Source organism: Asparagus officinalis, chromosome 4, assembly GCF_001876935.1.
Source record: "Asparagus officinalis chromosome 4, Aspof.V1, whole genome shotgun sequence".
Taxonomy (NCBI): domain Eukaryota; kingdom Viridiplantae; phylum Streptophyta; class Magnoliopsida; order Asparagales; family Asparagaceae; genus Asparagus; species Asparagus officinalis.
The window spans coordinates 16,420,909-16,435,807 of NC_033797.1; the positions used below are offsets into that span (position 1 = coordinate 16,420,909).

Below are 14,899 nucleotides of genomic sequence, written 5' to 3' on the forward strand. Positions count from 1 at the left end.
AATTACTCATCTCATCCAATAATATGGTGACAACTCATTTTCTCCCCCAACTTTCTTTTATAGCTAATCAAACATCTGAAAGTGAGGAAAATATCAAAATTCACCTATATCAATTTTCTTTACTCCACTTTCACCCACTTTCTGCAATTTTTTTTACGAAACAAACAGGACCTTAGCGGAAACCTAGTTTATAGGGCGAGGGGGTAATAACGAGAGACCACCAATGTTGACCTTTTATTTTTCTTCTTTCTCCTCCTCAAAATCAACAAAAACATTCCAAACTTTTCCCCCAATTTTGGCCTCGTAATTCTCTCATTCAAATCCGCCAGTGATCAATCTTGCCTCATTCGTTCTTGATCGAAACCGATACGAGAACGAGAAGGTATGTTAATCGAACTTCGGATTTTGTATTTTTTGCCTTTGAATTCTGAATTCCTTCGCAAAATGGTTAGAATTTTTTTGTCATTTTAGATTCAATTTTTTCTCTGGTTGAATGGTACATGATGATTGATGAGATATCAAATGTAGTTTGAATTGGCGGATTGATTTTTTTGTAATTTCAGGTAATTGGAGCTTTTAGAAAATTTTCGATTGGATGACTGATTCTAGGTTAAATGATAGCTTTAGATGATCCAGAAAGTCTAAAAAAAACAAATCTTGGTATGGGATCTACTGCAAACTGGAGCCTCTTAGTACAAATAGGTTTTCATTTATAAATTGCTTATTCGATGAACTTTGATTTAAATTATAATTTGTTATCAATTTAATTTAGAAAACATGATTATTTCTAGGAGAACTGGACGATAAGATTGAATGGTTGAATGAAATATAATCTTTATTCATCTTCATTGCTGGCATTTGGAAATCAATGAGTTCAACTTGGTATCTAGACAAAGTTTTTTTCCCCTGCTTTTTTTCCTTTTTATAACCCCGAATGACTTGTTGAGTCCAAATTTAGATTTGTAAATAGTCTTGTTAATGCTGTAGGAATGCTGGAACCGGGAGTTATTTGTGTAGATCTTCTTCATTAAAAGCTTCTTGGTCCGGACTTCATCATGGGGTTCTTGTGTTTTCTGATGATTATCTTCAGACTTGTTGAAATAGGAGTAATACTGGAAGGCTGAAGTCGTCTTCGATAAGAGTATAGATGGAAAACCTTCCAGTGGAAGTCATTGGTAACATTCTTTCCCATGTCAGAGCTGCTCGTGATGTCATAATTGCATCTGCTACTTGCCGGAAATGGAGGGAAGCCTGCACAAAACATCTCCATACCCTTTGTTTCGATTCTGATGATTGGACTGTCTATAGAGACCTTGATAATAGGAGGTTGGAGATCATCATCACTCAGACTATATTTCAAACCAGAGGCTTACGGTGCCTTTGGATTCATATGGACAGTATCCATGAGTTCACAGCAGCTCCTGTGATTGCTTGGCTTATGTATACTAGAGAAACATTGCGGACCCTGTCATATAATGTTCGTACAGAGCCAAATGTGAACATTTTGGAGAAATGTGGTCGACAGAAGCTGGAGGTTTTGGATTTGGACAATAACTCTATCACTGGGATTGAACCGAGCTACCAGAAATTTACTTCTCTTAGATCTCTTTCTTTAAGACATGTGAGTATATCGGCTTTGGATCTCAGCCTCTTGCTAGCTGCCTGCCCAAAAATAGAGTCGTTGGCACTTGACGAACTGGAAATAGTGACTTCGGATTCGCAGTCTACAATGGAGCTGAGCAGTTCAACTCTGAACCATGTATATGCAAGAAAGTTGAGTGTGGATAAAATCATATTGGATGCAGATAATCTGGAGAGCTTGCACTTGAATGCTCTAAATCTTGACCTCTTTGAGTTAATTGGGAAGGGTTCTCTAAAGCATCTCAAGATTGATGATGTTAGCGTAACTCACCTGGATATTGGTGAGAGCACAGATCATTTGGATGTCATAGATGTCAGTAATTTTACAATTATGTGGCCTAAATTTTATCAGATGATATCAAGATCTTCTAAACTTCAAAGGCTCCGGCTTTGGGGAGTGGTGTTCGATGATGAAGATGAAATCATGGATTCAGAAACAATCGCTGTTTGTTTTCCTCAGCTCAGACACCTTTCATTAAGTTATGATCTAAGGGATGGATTGCAACATTATGGCCTTCAAGGATCATCATCATTGGAGAATGTGACAATATTGGAATTGGGATGGACAGTTTTAAGTGAGCACTTTGGGCACTGGGTATTTGGGATGATTGACAGATGCCCAAATCTTCAGAAGTTAGTCATTCACGGTGTTCTTTCAGAAGCAAAAACCCGCGAAGAACGACAGTTGTTGGCTAATTTCACTTCATCTCTGGTGTGTCTTATGAGAAAATTTACACAAGTTGATGTGAGATTTGAATATGAGTAATTTCATTTGTGGCTGCTCTTGTGGAGGTCATCCTCTTGATCATTTGAAGCTATATGAGCAGGTATGGTATCCCATTTTCTACAGATGTATGTGTACTTTCAGATGAATATTGCTCTTTATCGTGCTTTTCGTGAATTTTCTCTAGCACAATGGGAGCCTATGAAGTCTTAAGTTTCTCTTGCTCACATTTATAATTCGTAACAGATTTTTTGCTCCCCCTACCTTGCTTGCTAACTACAACACTGGTCCTGTTCATTTCTCAACAGATTATTTTAGTAAGTAAACTTAATTCTCTTCCTTCTTTGGCTACCATGAGGCCTCTATCACTTGTTCCTGGTTAGCCATGGGCTCATGTGTGCATTATTAGTTCTGCTGCAGTCAGTTTAAGTCATTGTTTCCTTTGCATCCTGTTTTTATATTTGTCATTCAACCTCTCTTTCCTCGGTATTCTCTATTTTCCTCAGTATTCTCTATTAGAGAAGCCATGCAAAAAACATGGGACAAATTTTCAAAACCGACCCCTTTGGGTTTTTAATTGCAAAAAATGACCCATTTCAATCTTATTTATAAAAACCGACCCAGTTGGTTGAAACTGGGTCGGTTTTTGAAAATTTTTTTTCCCAAACTTCACGGGAGTTGAACTCCCGTGAAGTTTTGTTATGAGAAAAACTTCACGGGAGTTCAACTCCCGTGAAGTTTCCCAAAAAAAATTAAAAAAACCGACCTGTTTTCAGCCCCTGGCTGAAAACAGGTCGGTTTTTGTAAATATTTTCAAAACCGGTCGTTTTTTGCAATTAAAAACCCAAAGGGGTCGGTTTTGAAAATTTGTCCAAAAAACATGTCATTCTGTTTGGGCAATATATGAAATTCATGCTGCTCCTTCAGTGGCATAACAAGAAACGTAATGAACACAGTATTGTAAAAATAAAATGTGGAAAGTTTGATCTATGTTCTCTAGTTGACCATTAACTGAAGCATAGTCATTTTCTATGGTCCCTGCCTTTTGTGTTAAGAACTTAGAAAAGAATCATGATTGTCCCAGTTTCATCTATATATATCATATACTCCTTTTCTTCCTGAATTAGCGAAAAAATCTCACTTCTGTAGAAGCAGGGTTTACTTTTAGGAGCTTGGAGGGGGAGCAACTAACTGATGTTGTAAGAATTGTGCCCGTGGACTATGAAGCACCGACACACGAAACTTGGCCCCGAGTCCGTGTCTGACGCGTGTCGGCCGTCGGACGCAGACACGCGTTCGACACGCGTCGGACACGCAGTCAACACCCCCTACATGCGTCAACGCCCTGACACCCAAACCCTAATTTCTTCACTTACCCGAGTCCCGACGCCGTCACAATCCCTTCGTCTCTCTCTCTCGAGATCGGCTCGTCCTCGTCCGCTCGTCCTCATCCTCGTCGGCTCGTCGCTGCTAGGTCAGTCTCCCTCTCTCGATCTATTTGTCTCTTTCACGCGATCTCTTCGTCTCTCTCTCCCGATCTCTCGATCTCTTCGTCTCTCTCTCTGGATCTCTTCGTCTCTCTCGCTCTCTCATTCTCTTTCTCTCTCTTTCTCTCTCTGAATCCGTCTCTCTCTCTCTTTCTCTTTCTGAATATACATATGAAGGTTTTACTGTTTTCACGTGAATTTATTGTTAATTAAATTAAAGTTCCATTTAATTAGGGTTATTGTTCACACCAACCTTCGCTTACTTTTGCGAAGTTCGGAAGAGTATATGGAAGGGGAATCAAGAATGTGGGATATTGGTGGAGATGTCTTCGACTCATTTCAAGGTGCCGACATTTTAGATGTTGCTGTCCTTTTTCTTGACGAGCCCACAATGGAGGCTGTTGTGTTTTAGGAGGATGAAGGAGTTGAAGCCATAGAACGATCGCTTTTATGTTTTAACTTGAAATTTTTATTTTTAAGATACGTTTTTGGTTGTAATTTTTATATTTTTGTAATGTTAGTAACTTAATATTTTGTAGTCATGGAACTAGTTGCAACTTGATTTTTATTCTCTTGTAATTTTTATATGTTTGCAATGTTAGACTTGTTAGTAGCTTAGTATTTTGTGTTTGATGTTAGACTTGTTAGTAGCTTAGTATTTTGTGTTTGAGGATTACATTTTAGTTTGTTGTTTGAATTTTATAAATTTATCTATTACATTTTAGTTTGTTGTTTGAATTTTATAAATTTATCTATATATAATAATAATATTTAAAAAATCTAGTTGTGTCGCCGTGTCCTACTTTTTTTGGGTTTTGTCGTGTCCGTGTCGTGTCCGTGCTTCATAGCCCGTGGATAATATGATTAAGCATAACATGTAACAATTTATTAGTTTGTAAGTTTAGTGATTAGTGTGAATAAGTTTGATGCATCTCCAACTGCACATCTGTGTTAAACTCTCTTGTGTGCTACACCAAAACTCTGAAATTGTGACAATGGTTGTAATTTATAGTCTAACAATCTCCTGCAGGTTGAGTGCCCTTTTCGTGGGTGGACATCTGAGCTTGCATAGTAGAGTATCTCTATTTTTCTTTAAGACACTTTAAATGTGTGGCTAGTGGCATTTGAACAAGGATTGCTTTGATACCATGTTAAAGTCTCTTTCGCTACATCAAAAGCTTTAGATGTGTGTCCAGTGGAATTTGAATTTGAATGAGGATTGATTTGATACAAATCCCTTTCGCCGCACCAAAAATCCGAAGTTACGATAAATGTTGAGGGTTATAATTTATATTCTAACAATATGCAATTACCGAGAAACAAATAACTAATCCGAGACTAATTTTTATGTCATAATAAAAGTCAAATCAATTCCAAATCAAATTAAATCAAAACTAAGAATCTAAGACATCAAATTAGATTGTGTTGGCTGGGACATCAGTAGTTGCCTTTTGTTAGATATTTAAATTAGATCTAGATAAAGTGAATGTCTAAAGGAGTTTGTCCTCGACTTTCCGTGTGTTACTTAAGAAATCCAATACTTTCTTTTCAAGGTTTAAGAGTCATTGTTGCGTAATAACCCCCCACCCCCCCCCCCCCCCCGCAAGAGATACAAGCCGATCTTACAAATTCTTGTGAACGTACGATTGCCCGATATGTTTGTGAATTGGATTCCCTCTGGTACACTGATTGGTTCTCCATAATTGGCATACCGCTCACAAGTAGGGACATGAGGTCCCTTTACATGCCCATGCGCAAGGCGATGTGCGTGCCCGCGTGAAATGAGATGCACACATCACACATAATAGAGAAACAAGCATGAAGAAGCATATCTAGGGGGTTTCACATAAAATAGATAACAATCTTAACTTATGACTGAAGATAGATAATATCAAGTACCAAAACACACATAAAATTTTGAATGGATTATATGCATAATTTAGGCAATCACAAATTTTGAATAGATTCGTAGTTTCATACTAGTATTTTATATTGCACTATGATTACCACGAAAATATCATAGTTTGCATAATTAGCTTTCTAGTTCTATTTTCTACTATACACTTCAAAAAATGGTAAGTGCGCACAATAAATTTTGAAACATATCACGTGCCCTTGAATTCAAAATAGCTAAGCAGCCAATTGCGTACCTAAATTCATAGTTTCATACTAGTATTGTATATTACACTGTGATTACCACGAAAATATCATAGTTTGCATAATTAGCTTTCTAGTTCTATTTTCTACTATACATTTCAAAAATGGTAATAAGTGCACCCAAGAAATTTGGTAACATACCACGACCCCTCGAATTCAAAATAACTAAGCGGCGAATTGCATACGTAAATTCATACCATGACCCGCTGCCTATTGTGTAATTGAGGTTTAGTGTGAATTGACCTGTTTCAGTTCTACTGTCCAACTAAACCAGGTTTGACAGATAAAAGAAATATATTTGGTTAGTTCTAGAAGGTAGCTAAAACACACTTTTCTCACTTGGCCTACTTTGATTCTTTGGGCTATTTATAGGAATTGGTTAGCTCTCTGAAATCTGAATCTTAGACACATTGCGGTTCTTTATTTGGCCGCCTGACTGTTTGGTCCAGTCTGATTCCAACAACACGGCAGTCACTGTTTAAGAGAGTCTGGGACCTCAAGGGATACCTTGTGGATGTGAGGAAAATAAAACTATATACTCATGCGTGCGTTTTAATATTTTAATAATTTATATTTATCACCTATAAGTAGAAGTGCACTGGCATATCGCCTCGTGTATTGAGTGGTTTGGGGCAGGATGACAACATCCTGCAGGAGGTGCAAGTGCATTGTGTAAGCAAGGCATGTGCCTGTCAACAGTGCTCTGCTGCTATTTTGTTTTTGTGTCCTCTTTTTCTTCTTCCTCTGCTGTTGCTGCTAACTGCCTTCTCTTTACCTTCTTTTCTTGCTCCCTTCTCCCTCTTCTTCTTCCTCCTCCCAATTTTTCAAACTATATGAATGCAAGATGCTTACATATCAAATGAAAGTTTGGACCTATTATATGTTTAACTTTCAATCTGTACATAAATTATGTTTATCCAATATGTCTAGTAAGTCTTTAGTTTAGGGTATGTCAATAGGGATATGCATGCATAAACATAGTCGACACTCGAATGACCAAGATATATTGTCAAGTAGCAAGTCGTTGCTACATCTGACCACATAAGCTCTCTAGACAAAGAAGAAAGAACTTGGCTTGCATCAAAAACAGAACTAACCTTGTATTCTATCTCGTAAGGGTAGACTGGAACTATGATTTGGGTGCATTTCTGACGGTTTTATTTAATCAGTAATGATCGACCTCAGCAAACACATATTGACATGGATGATATGATGTCAGAATAATGGCTAAATGGTATTTATATGGAAAAATCAAAAGTAGAAATAGGGCCAGTGTAGTTCATTTCGTTATCAAAAATTGGATTTGTCAAAGTTGATCTAGCATGATACGATTTTGATGCTGGATCTTGCTGAAGTCGAAGCGATCTGCATAGTCAAGGTTGTCTTTCTTTGGTTTATGATTGCCATTCTTATTTGAAGTATTTTTGAGGTTGACATGTATTCCGAAGCTTTAAGTACCACAAAGTGGGAGTTGACTGATGAGAGTTCCTATAATTCTCTGCAGATTGTGCTGTTACCACAATTACCAAAGCAGCTGCCGATGACGTTAACTTGCAGATATTTCTATTCTTGAGCATAATACATCAGGGGAAGCATTGACGCTGCTTATAAATGCTTGAAACTGTATATTATTCACCATTTCAGTGAGAACTGCGACAGAAAGCATAGATACTTGTACTGCTATTTTTTTCTCGGGTCTTCAAAACTTTTTTTGTCAACTGCTATGGTGATGGGGGAATACATGGTATTTGTTTTGTGCCGGCCTTCCTGTAAGGGTTATATTTTTGAAGAAACTGTTAATTCTTTTGCCATATCAAAAGCTTCTAGTGGCATCATCAACATTGAAAGCCAGTGGTAGTCAAAATATTTATTTGTTTTTTTTTCCTTTTTCGATTGAAAGAGATGCAATTTGAAGTCACCTTGTACTTGTAATGCTGCTGCTTTCTTGTAGAATGTTGTTTTCTTTACCTCTTTCCTTGTTATGTGACTGCATTTTCAAATGCACGTGCAAATATCTCAATAACTCACTACGCAAATGCTGCTAAACTAACTGGATTTTATGCATCCAATAGTTGAGGGTATAGTGGTATGATCATGGATGTATTGAGAGATGGAATTAAAACTACCATGTTCCAGAGTTTGGTCATGGATATATCCTTCTTTTCCCAAAATCTTTCCTTTCTTTCTCAAATGATAATATATTATCTCATGCAATATCTTAATTGAGTTATATGTAATGAACATTGATTTTTTGATTCTATGTTACGTGTTGAATCCTAGCAACAATATATTTCATATGTATTATGGGTTGGGATTGACAACCAATATTAATATTAGTCTTTATTAGTGTCTAGTATAAATCTAAATGTTATGATCTGATGGAAACTAGCTCTTCTTTTGCTCGCCAAATAGCCTGAAGAGTGAAGAGTACTTGTTATTTGGCGAGCAAAACAAGGCACGTGACGTTAACACTACTGTACTTTCCCGTGGTTAATAAATAATTTCAACCCTCAATTGGAAAAATAGTAGTTGAACCCTAAAGTTTCCTAGAAGATTGACAGAATGATAAATCACGTCATTCTTAAGTGTATACCAAAATCAGGGAGGCAAAAAAAAAAATGGGCTTTCACATTGAAATAACCGAGCCTTTTCTTGAACTTCAAGTACCTAAACGGGCAATATATAAAATAAAACAATTTAAAAGAAAATTTCTTGTCGTGAATAACCACAAAGAAATTTACAGAACCTCCATTAACTAACATGAAAACAACAACAGATGCTCTCTAAAGTTTTGGAAGAATCTTTGAGATTCATCAATGAACAAGAGTCTTGTTCGAAAGACCAATTTGGTACAAACAGTGAACCAATTCTATCACTGTTTCTTAGAAGCATTAATCACAGAACTAACAACCGATTCTCCGTCTCTTGGTGATGAAAGCCGATACTTTGACCATTCTTCCAGGTTTTTGCGATGAAGAGAGTTCATTCTGATATAAGGTCGCTTTTCTCGAATCATCTTCTCTGCACTTTTCCAATCTTCAGCTAATCCGAGTGCAACTAGAAGTGCACACATCACACAGACACTCCTTCCATGGCCTGTAGAAAATTCCATCAAACATCAAGCAAAATATTGTCAGAAAAAAGATAATAAATCTTACATCAAATCATTATTCTGCACCCATCGGGATCCATCCTCAGGAACCTATTCATGGTTGGTGGATATGCAAGGCAATATTTATGATATGTTAGAGCATTTCTACCTTCTGAGAAAACTGCAAAACTTCTGCCTCTGGCATGATGCAGAATTTTAGCAGAGCCCAGGACTACTTCGGATTGTCGCAGTCACATCGAGCAGACCCCAATCCAAATAGCATTTGTTAATATTAGAATGGTTGTGCTCTTTTTTGAAGAACTTCCTGTGTGTTTGTTTAATACTGTCATGTAGTTTAGTTTACATACTGGAGGTGCATCACTGGGTGCACCATTAGGGGGACAAAAGGAGAGCAAGCAGACTTTCTTAAGAAAGAAGAAAGATGAGGAATAAAGAATCATCATGTACCAAATAAAGTTGATGGAATGGCACAATGGGACTCAACAGGTTCCAGGGAGGTAAGCTATTAGAAAGCAATATAGTAAATTATAACAGAAGAAGATGTGGATACAACTTTTTATGTAAACCATTTTAAGAAACCATCAAAATTACATTTTCTAAACCACGTGTCACTTTCTTATGAGTTCTGGAGTCAAGAATCACAGATGAAAACTAAAATACCAAAAATATAATGATGCTGAAAGAATATATGGAACAATGATTCCACGACTATAGAAGCCAAGGAGTGATAAAGCATGAATTGAAAGTTATTCCTGTGCTCTGCATCAATTTCTCAGTTATATACAAGTGAAAGACCTAACAACGGCTGATCTACATACCGACAATCTACGTATAGAAGGGAAATGAATTCAATCACAAACTTATACTGAGGTGCTTTCATAGGCATGAAAATTCGAAATTCATGGGCGCTTCTGATGAAGTTACCTATAGGAGGAGAACGATTTCAATCATAGATTCATAAACTTATGATGAAGTGGGCCTCATAGACATTTTCTCAAGGGTGCATTTCTACTGCAAATGTTGTGGACAAAACTATTTGAAAGTTAGGAATCATTTTACTTGAAAGCTGAATCTAAACCACATAAGACTGTAATTGATTTCTTACATCCAGGCAACATCTTGTATAGTAAGAATTTAAATCACGACGAACAAGCTTATGGCAAATCATTATTGATGTTCTTTTAATTTCAGCTTCTATATATGTTATTTCCAAATTTTTTATATTGAACTCACAAATCGCTGTAAGATGATCCATGTCAATCTTACCATGATAAATCTCACGCAAGAAAGCATTTATTCAAGATTACAGTACCTTAGAGTAGACTTGAAAGATACACCTATTAACTAAGATGGACTCAAGTTAAACGAAACAAAAGTTTACTCACCAAAAGCACAATGGATGAATACCGATTTATTTTGAGCCCTCTTCCTGCATGCCCACCGAACTGCATTTTCAATCTGTAATGGCTGAGGGGCCCTTGTATCCCAAGTGGGCACACATAAATATGCATTCCTTAAGACAGAAGAGCTTCTCGGTAGTTCACATGTACAATCAATAATAGCAAGTTCATCGGAAGGCAAATGACCAAATGAAGAAGGCCACCCTCCGACGTATAAGCCTTCTGAAATCTCAGAATAGAGTGGTTCCATACTGTACAATCTCCTCAATCTGTTAAATACCCGAATAAAAACAAGAAAAGGGCCGAACATAATAATTGACCAAATCGGGAAGCTCCCATCAGAGGTTTTTCCCAGTAGCAGCGGTAGGTTCACAGCAGGGAGAGAAGCGATCGCGACCAAATATGCTACTAATGAGGCGTGTACAAAGGGTAAAAAAATCAATGCCAGGCCAGATTTCCTGTAGTAAATAAATACTAACAGTAAGACGGTCGCCTTCAATGCCATCAGCTGAGATATGCCCATAGTTCTAGTCTGTGTATTGGTTCTCTACTCTTTTTTCACCTGAAATTGAGGGGTAACAGAACTTTTAAAAATACATAATGTAAGAAGGGGGGATGCCAGCACCTTCAATGAAATTCTAACTAATAGGATTATCCTTCAAATTGAGACCGTGAATTTATACTTCATTAAACTTTTAATGGCCTCTTCATTCTTAATTCATGATGATAAATTGAAAGCTAGAACTACATAGTGAGCTGATTAAACAGGTTCGAGATCAGCATTATATACGCCTAACACTGTTAGTTTCCCAAAAAATTTATAAAAAAACACCCGAATAAATCCCCTTTTCCAATTAAATGGTGGGTCTACGTACTACATCGAATAATGAGAACTTAAAAAGGTATTACATAGAGAAATCATCAATTGAAAATTTCAAATACGTTCGAAGTCGTAAGAAGAAGAAAACGAATCTAAGTCCAAATCCTAATGTTATGTTAGGATTTCTCCCCAATTCCATTATAATCAACACTAATTGAGATTTATCGTTCAAACGTTCCCTAAACCGAACAAGATTAGGGCTTTCAAGAAAGCAGAAATTTTAGGATCAGAAAAGGAGAAATGAGAGAAACAAGAAGCTAAAGAGGAATAGATTCAGATTAAAAAGGAGGTACCTTGGGCTTTGAGAGAGCTTCACTTAGGTTCAGAACTAGCAAAGCTCGATTCTTGGATTCAACCAAGGAGATTACGTCGACAGTTGCTTATATATATAAATTGACCGAATTAACTCCTGAAATATTCGTTTGGGAAATGTTTAGCGCTAGGGATAATTTTTTATCTACCCGACCCGGCCCGGCCCGGACCGTTATTAACGGATACCTGTCAAACATGTATGGGTTGGGGTCATATATCACAGGGTTGAGCATGGTTCGGTCCAAATCGAAAAAACCGATCGAACCGATCCGAAATTAATAGTTCGGTTCGGTTTTATTTGTAAGGCGGTTCGGGTCGGGTTGAAAACTTTTCAACCCGAACCGCCCGAACCGACCGATACCCAATACCAATTAACCCAGCCAAACTTTTTAGTACCTCTTCCTCAATTCCTCTCTCTCACTCTCTGTCCGCCTCTCTCACTTCCTCTTCCACCAGCAACCTGCTCCGACCCCCTTCGCCGCCCACCTCCGTGCTCACTAGTCCTCCAAGAAAAATGGCAGCAACGCTCCTAAAGAGCTCGACCCTCCTCTGCCCCTCTCTCGCCTTCACGAAATCGACAGCAAAACCCCATCTCCACTCAAATCTCCGCTCTCTCCTCTTCAGATCGAGATCAAGAACCCTCAGTTTGGCCTCTCGTTCTCCCTCCACGAAACCCAATGATGCTGATTCTAATAATGGGAGTCCGCCTGCTCCCGAGGTTTATTTATACAATACGATGTCGATATCGAAGGAGATGTTCAAGCCTAGGGTTGAAGGGAGGGTGGGGATGTACGTCTGCGGGGTCATTGCTTATGATCTGAGCCATATCGAGCACGCTAGGGTTTATGTCACCTTCGACGTTCTTTATAGGTAAATTTCTCTTCCTTATGATTTCATTTTGGTTATTCCTTATTTTTAGGGCTTTTTGTTGCGGGAGATTTTCGATGCTCAATTCGACTTTGTTGATTGTTTTGGTGAGGGTTCTGATGTCATTGATTTCGCTACGGTTTTCTGTTGTTGGTCAGTGAGGTATCCAATGTGCCTGGTTTTGTATAAAGATGAGTCTTTTTACTGAAGTTTGTAATTTTTTAAGAAGATGCAAGGTTTGTGTTCTTCTCTTCTGTGATTCTTTTTATTTTTTTAAAATTTGTTAATATCAGGGGCTTGCTACTATCAAAAGATCAACGAAGGTAATCTCTTCAGCTAGCATTCTTTTCTTCATGCATAATACTGAACAATTGATTTCCCCTGCATAATACAAACTTTATTGAAGGTTAGGACTAAACAAACTGAACCGAACCGCACCGAACCTACTTGTAACGGTTCGGTTCGGTTTTGAATAATGGGTGGTTCGGTTTGGTTGTTCAAAATTTGATAAAAACCGACCGAACCGACCGTTTGCACACCCCCTACATATATGGGTTAATCCTAACTACCTGTTTATTTAAACGGGTACTTAGGGTCGACCCGTATATAACCCGTTTAATCCATATAATCAACTATCTAACTCATTTTCTAGCTCTGTTTTCCACGGGCGACTTTAACATCAGTTGATTGTACTTTCAAAGGCTAATTCATAGAGGAACCATCTTTTTTTTTCTTGAGAAAATAGAGGAACCATCTTTAAAGTGCGTTCTTATTGTAGTTAATCACTTTGATCTAATTTCTAATTAAAATTCGACTGTGATTTTCTAAATACTTTTAGAAATACACATGCCAGGTATGTGACATGTCTTCCTAATCGAACTTAGCGGCTGAATCCGGGTGCCTCAGCGGTCCCGGCCCGGCCCTGCCGCCCGGAACAGTACGGTGCCGGCATCATCGGACCGGGTAGCCGGGTCGGGAGCCGGCCCGTGGTCGGCAACGGTCACAAATCGTGACTGTTGCCGGAAAAAAGCGCGGGCCGGGGCGCCACAACGGTCACCCCAATGGTGACCGTTGTGTATGAAAACGGCCGGCTGGGCCGGCCGACCGGCCAAAAACGGTCACATAAGTGACCGTTGTGGCCGGGTCGGCCCGTCCCGGCCCGGTAACAACGGTCAGATTGGCCCTTTGACCGTTTTGCCCTCAAAAACGGTCAAAAAACGGCTATTTTGTGAGGTTATTTTGGTCATTTACCTAGGGGGCTGGTTCTATAAATAGAGGGGGGTTTTCATTTGTTTTCTTCACACCAAAAACTCATCTCTTCTCTCTTATACTCTTATACTCTCTCTTATACTCTTATACTCTCTTATTTATACTTTCTAATCCAATCCCCAAATGGCTTCCGGATCTGATTATGAAGAGCAAAACATATCTCCCGATCCTGAATTGAGTCCTCCTACTATGAGTCCTCCTACTATCAGTCCTCCTACCGAAGTTAATCCCGAATCCGGTGGCGACGAATCTGCACCAAGAGCTCCTAAACGGCCAAGATCCGATGTGTGGAATTTTTACGAGAAGATCGACGTCACCAAGGATGAACACGGTAGGATCCTCACCCAGAAGGCTAAGTGTGCTTTGTGCGGCAAGATTTTTCAAGCTCATCATAAGAGCGGCACCAACCACCTCAAACGCCATTTAGATAAACACAACAAAGGCCAGACTCCTCAAGGTGATATCCGACAATCTATGATTTCTCAATCCTCCTCTTCTGGTAGTCTCGGTAGTTGGAACTATGACGCTGCCAGAGCCAGGAAATGCGTAATCAGGTTTATCATTCTTAAAAACCTTCCTTTTAAATTAGTAGAAGATGATGAATTTGAAGATATGTTTAGAGATGGTTTTTATCCTGCATTTAAAAAAATTTCTCGTCAAACCTGTCAACGTGATATTTTAAAATATTATCAACAGGAACAAGAAAAAATAATTTCTTATTTTAAAAATTTAAACTGTAAATTTTCTTTAACTTCTGATATTTGGACATCTAGAGCACAAACTGGATATTTATGTATCACAGCACACTGGATTGATGAAAATTGGCAAATGTTTAAAAGAGTTGTTTCTTTTATTGCAATAGAAGAGTCACATACTGGTGCTAATGTTGCAAATTTAATAATTGAAGAACTTATGAAATTAGAAATTTCACAAAGAATATTTTCTCTTTCACTAGATAATACAAGTAATAACAATGTAGTTGTTGATTTTATCAGATCATCTTTATCATTACCATGTCATGGTGATCTTTTTCATATTAGGTGTATCTGT

General features: G+C 38.1%; 3 protein-coding genes across 7 annotated transcripts; 2 read left to right on the forward strand and 1 right to left on the reverse strand.

The window, feature by feature from the left end:
* Nucleotides 205-7,976, forward strand: LOC109836750 (F-box/LRR-repeat protein At1g67190). Of its 5 annotated transcripts, none has more exons than XM_020404748.1 (4): nt 205-382; nt 988-2,468; nt 2,612-2,682; nt 7,514-7,976. In XM_020404748.1, exon 2 carries the CDS (start codon nt 1,148-1,150, stop codon nt 2,405-2,407), a length of 1,260 nt encoding a protein of 419 aa, XP_020260337.1. In that variant the 5' UTR covers nt 205-382; nt 988-1,147; the 3' UTR covers nt 2,408-2,468; nt 2,612-2,682; nt 7,514-7,976. The 5 variants fall into 5 exon arrangements, with proteins under 5 accessions (XP_020260337.1, XP_020260338.1, XP_020260339.1 ...); XM_020404749.1 differs by lacking the exons at nt 2,612-2,682; nt 7,514-7,976 and adding exons at nt 3,521-3,839; nt 4,087-4,440; XM_020404747.1 differs by lacking the exon at nt 2,612-2,682 and adding an exon at nt 472-563 and having other exon boundaries at nt 209-382.
* LOC109836751 (uncharacterized protein YnbD-like) lies at nt 8,641-11,789 on the reverse strand. The gene is made up of 3 exons (XM_020404751.1): nt 11,695-11,789; nt 10,507-11,083; nt 8,641-9,105 (listed from the first exon to the last, which is right to left on the reverse strand). The coding sequence occupies exons 2-3, from the start codon at nt 11,042-11,044 to the stop codon at nt 8,882-8,884; spliced, it is 762 nt and encodes a 253-aa protein (XP_020260340.1). The 5' UTR covers nt 11,045-11,083; nt 11,695-11,789; the 3' UTR covers nt 8,641-8,881.
* LOC109836752 (L-cysteine:1D-myo-inositol 2-amino-2-deoxy-alpha-D-glucopyranoside ligase 2-like) lies at nt 12,096-13,466 on the forward strand. The gene is made up of 2 exons (XM_020404752.1): nt 12,096-12,583; nt 12,874-13,466. Exons 1-2 carry the CDS (start codon nt 12,228-12,230, stop codon nt 12,905-12,907), a joined length of 390 nt encoding a protein of 129 aa, XP_020260341.1. The 5' UTR covers nt 12,096-12,227; the 3' UTR covers nt 12,908-13,466.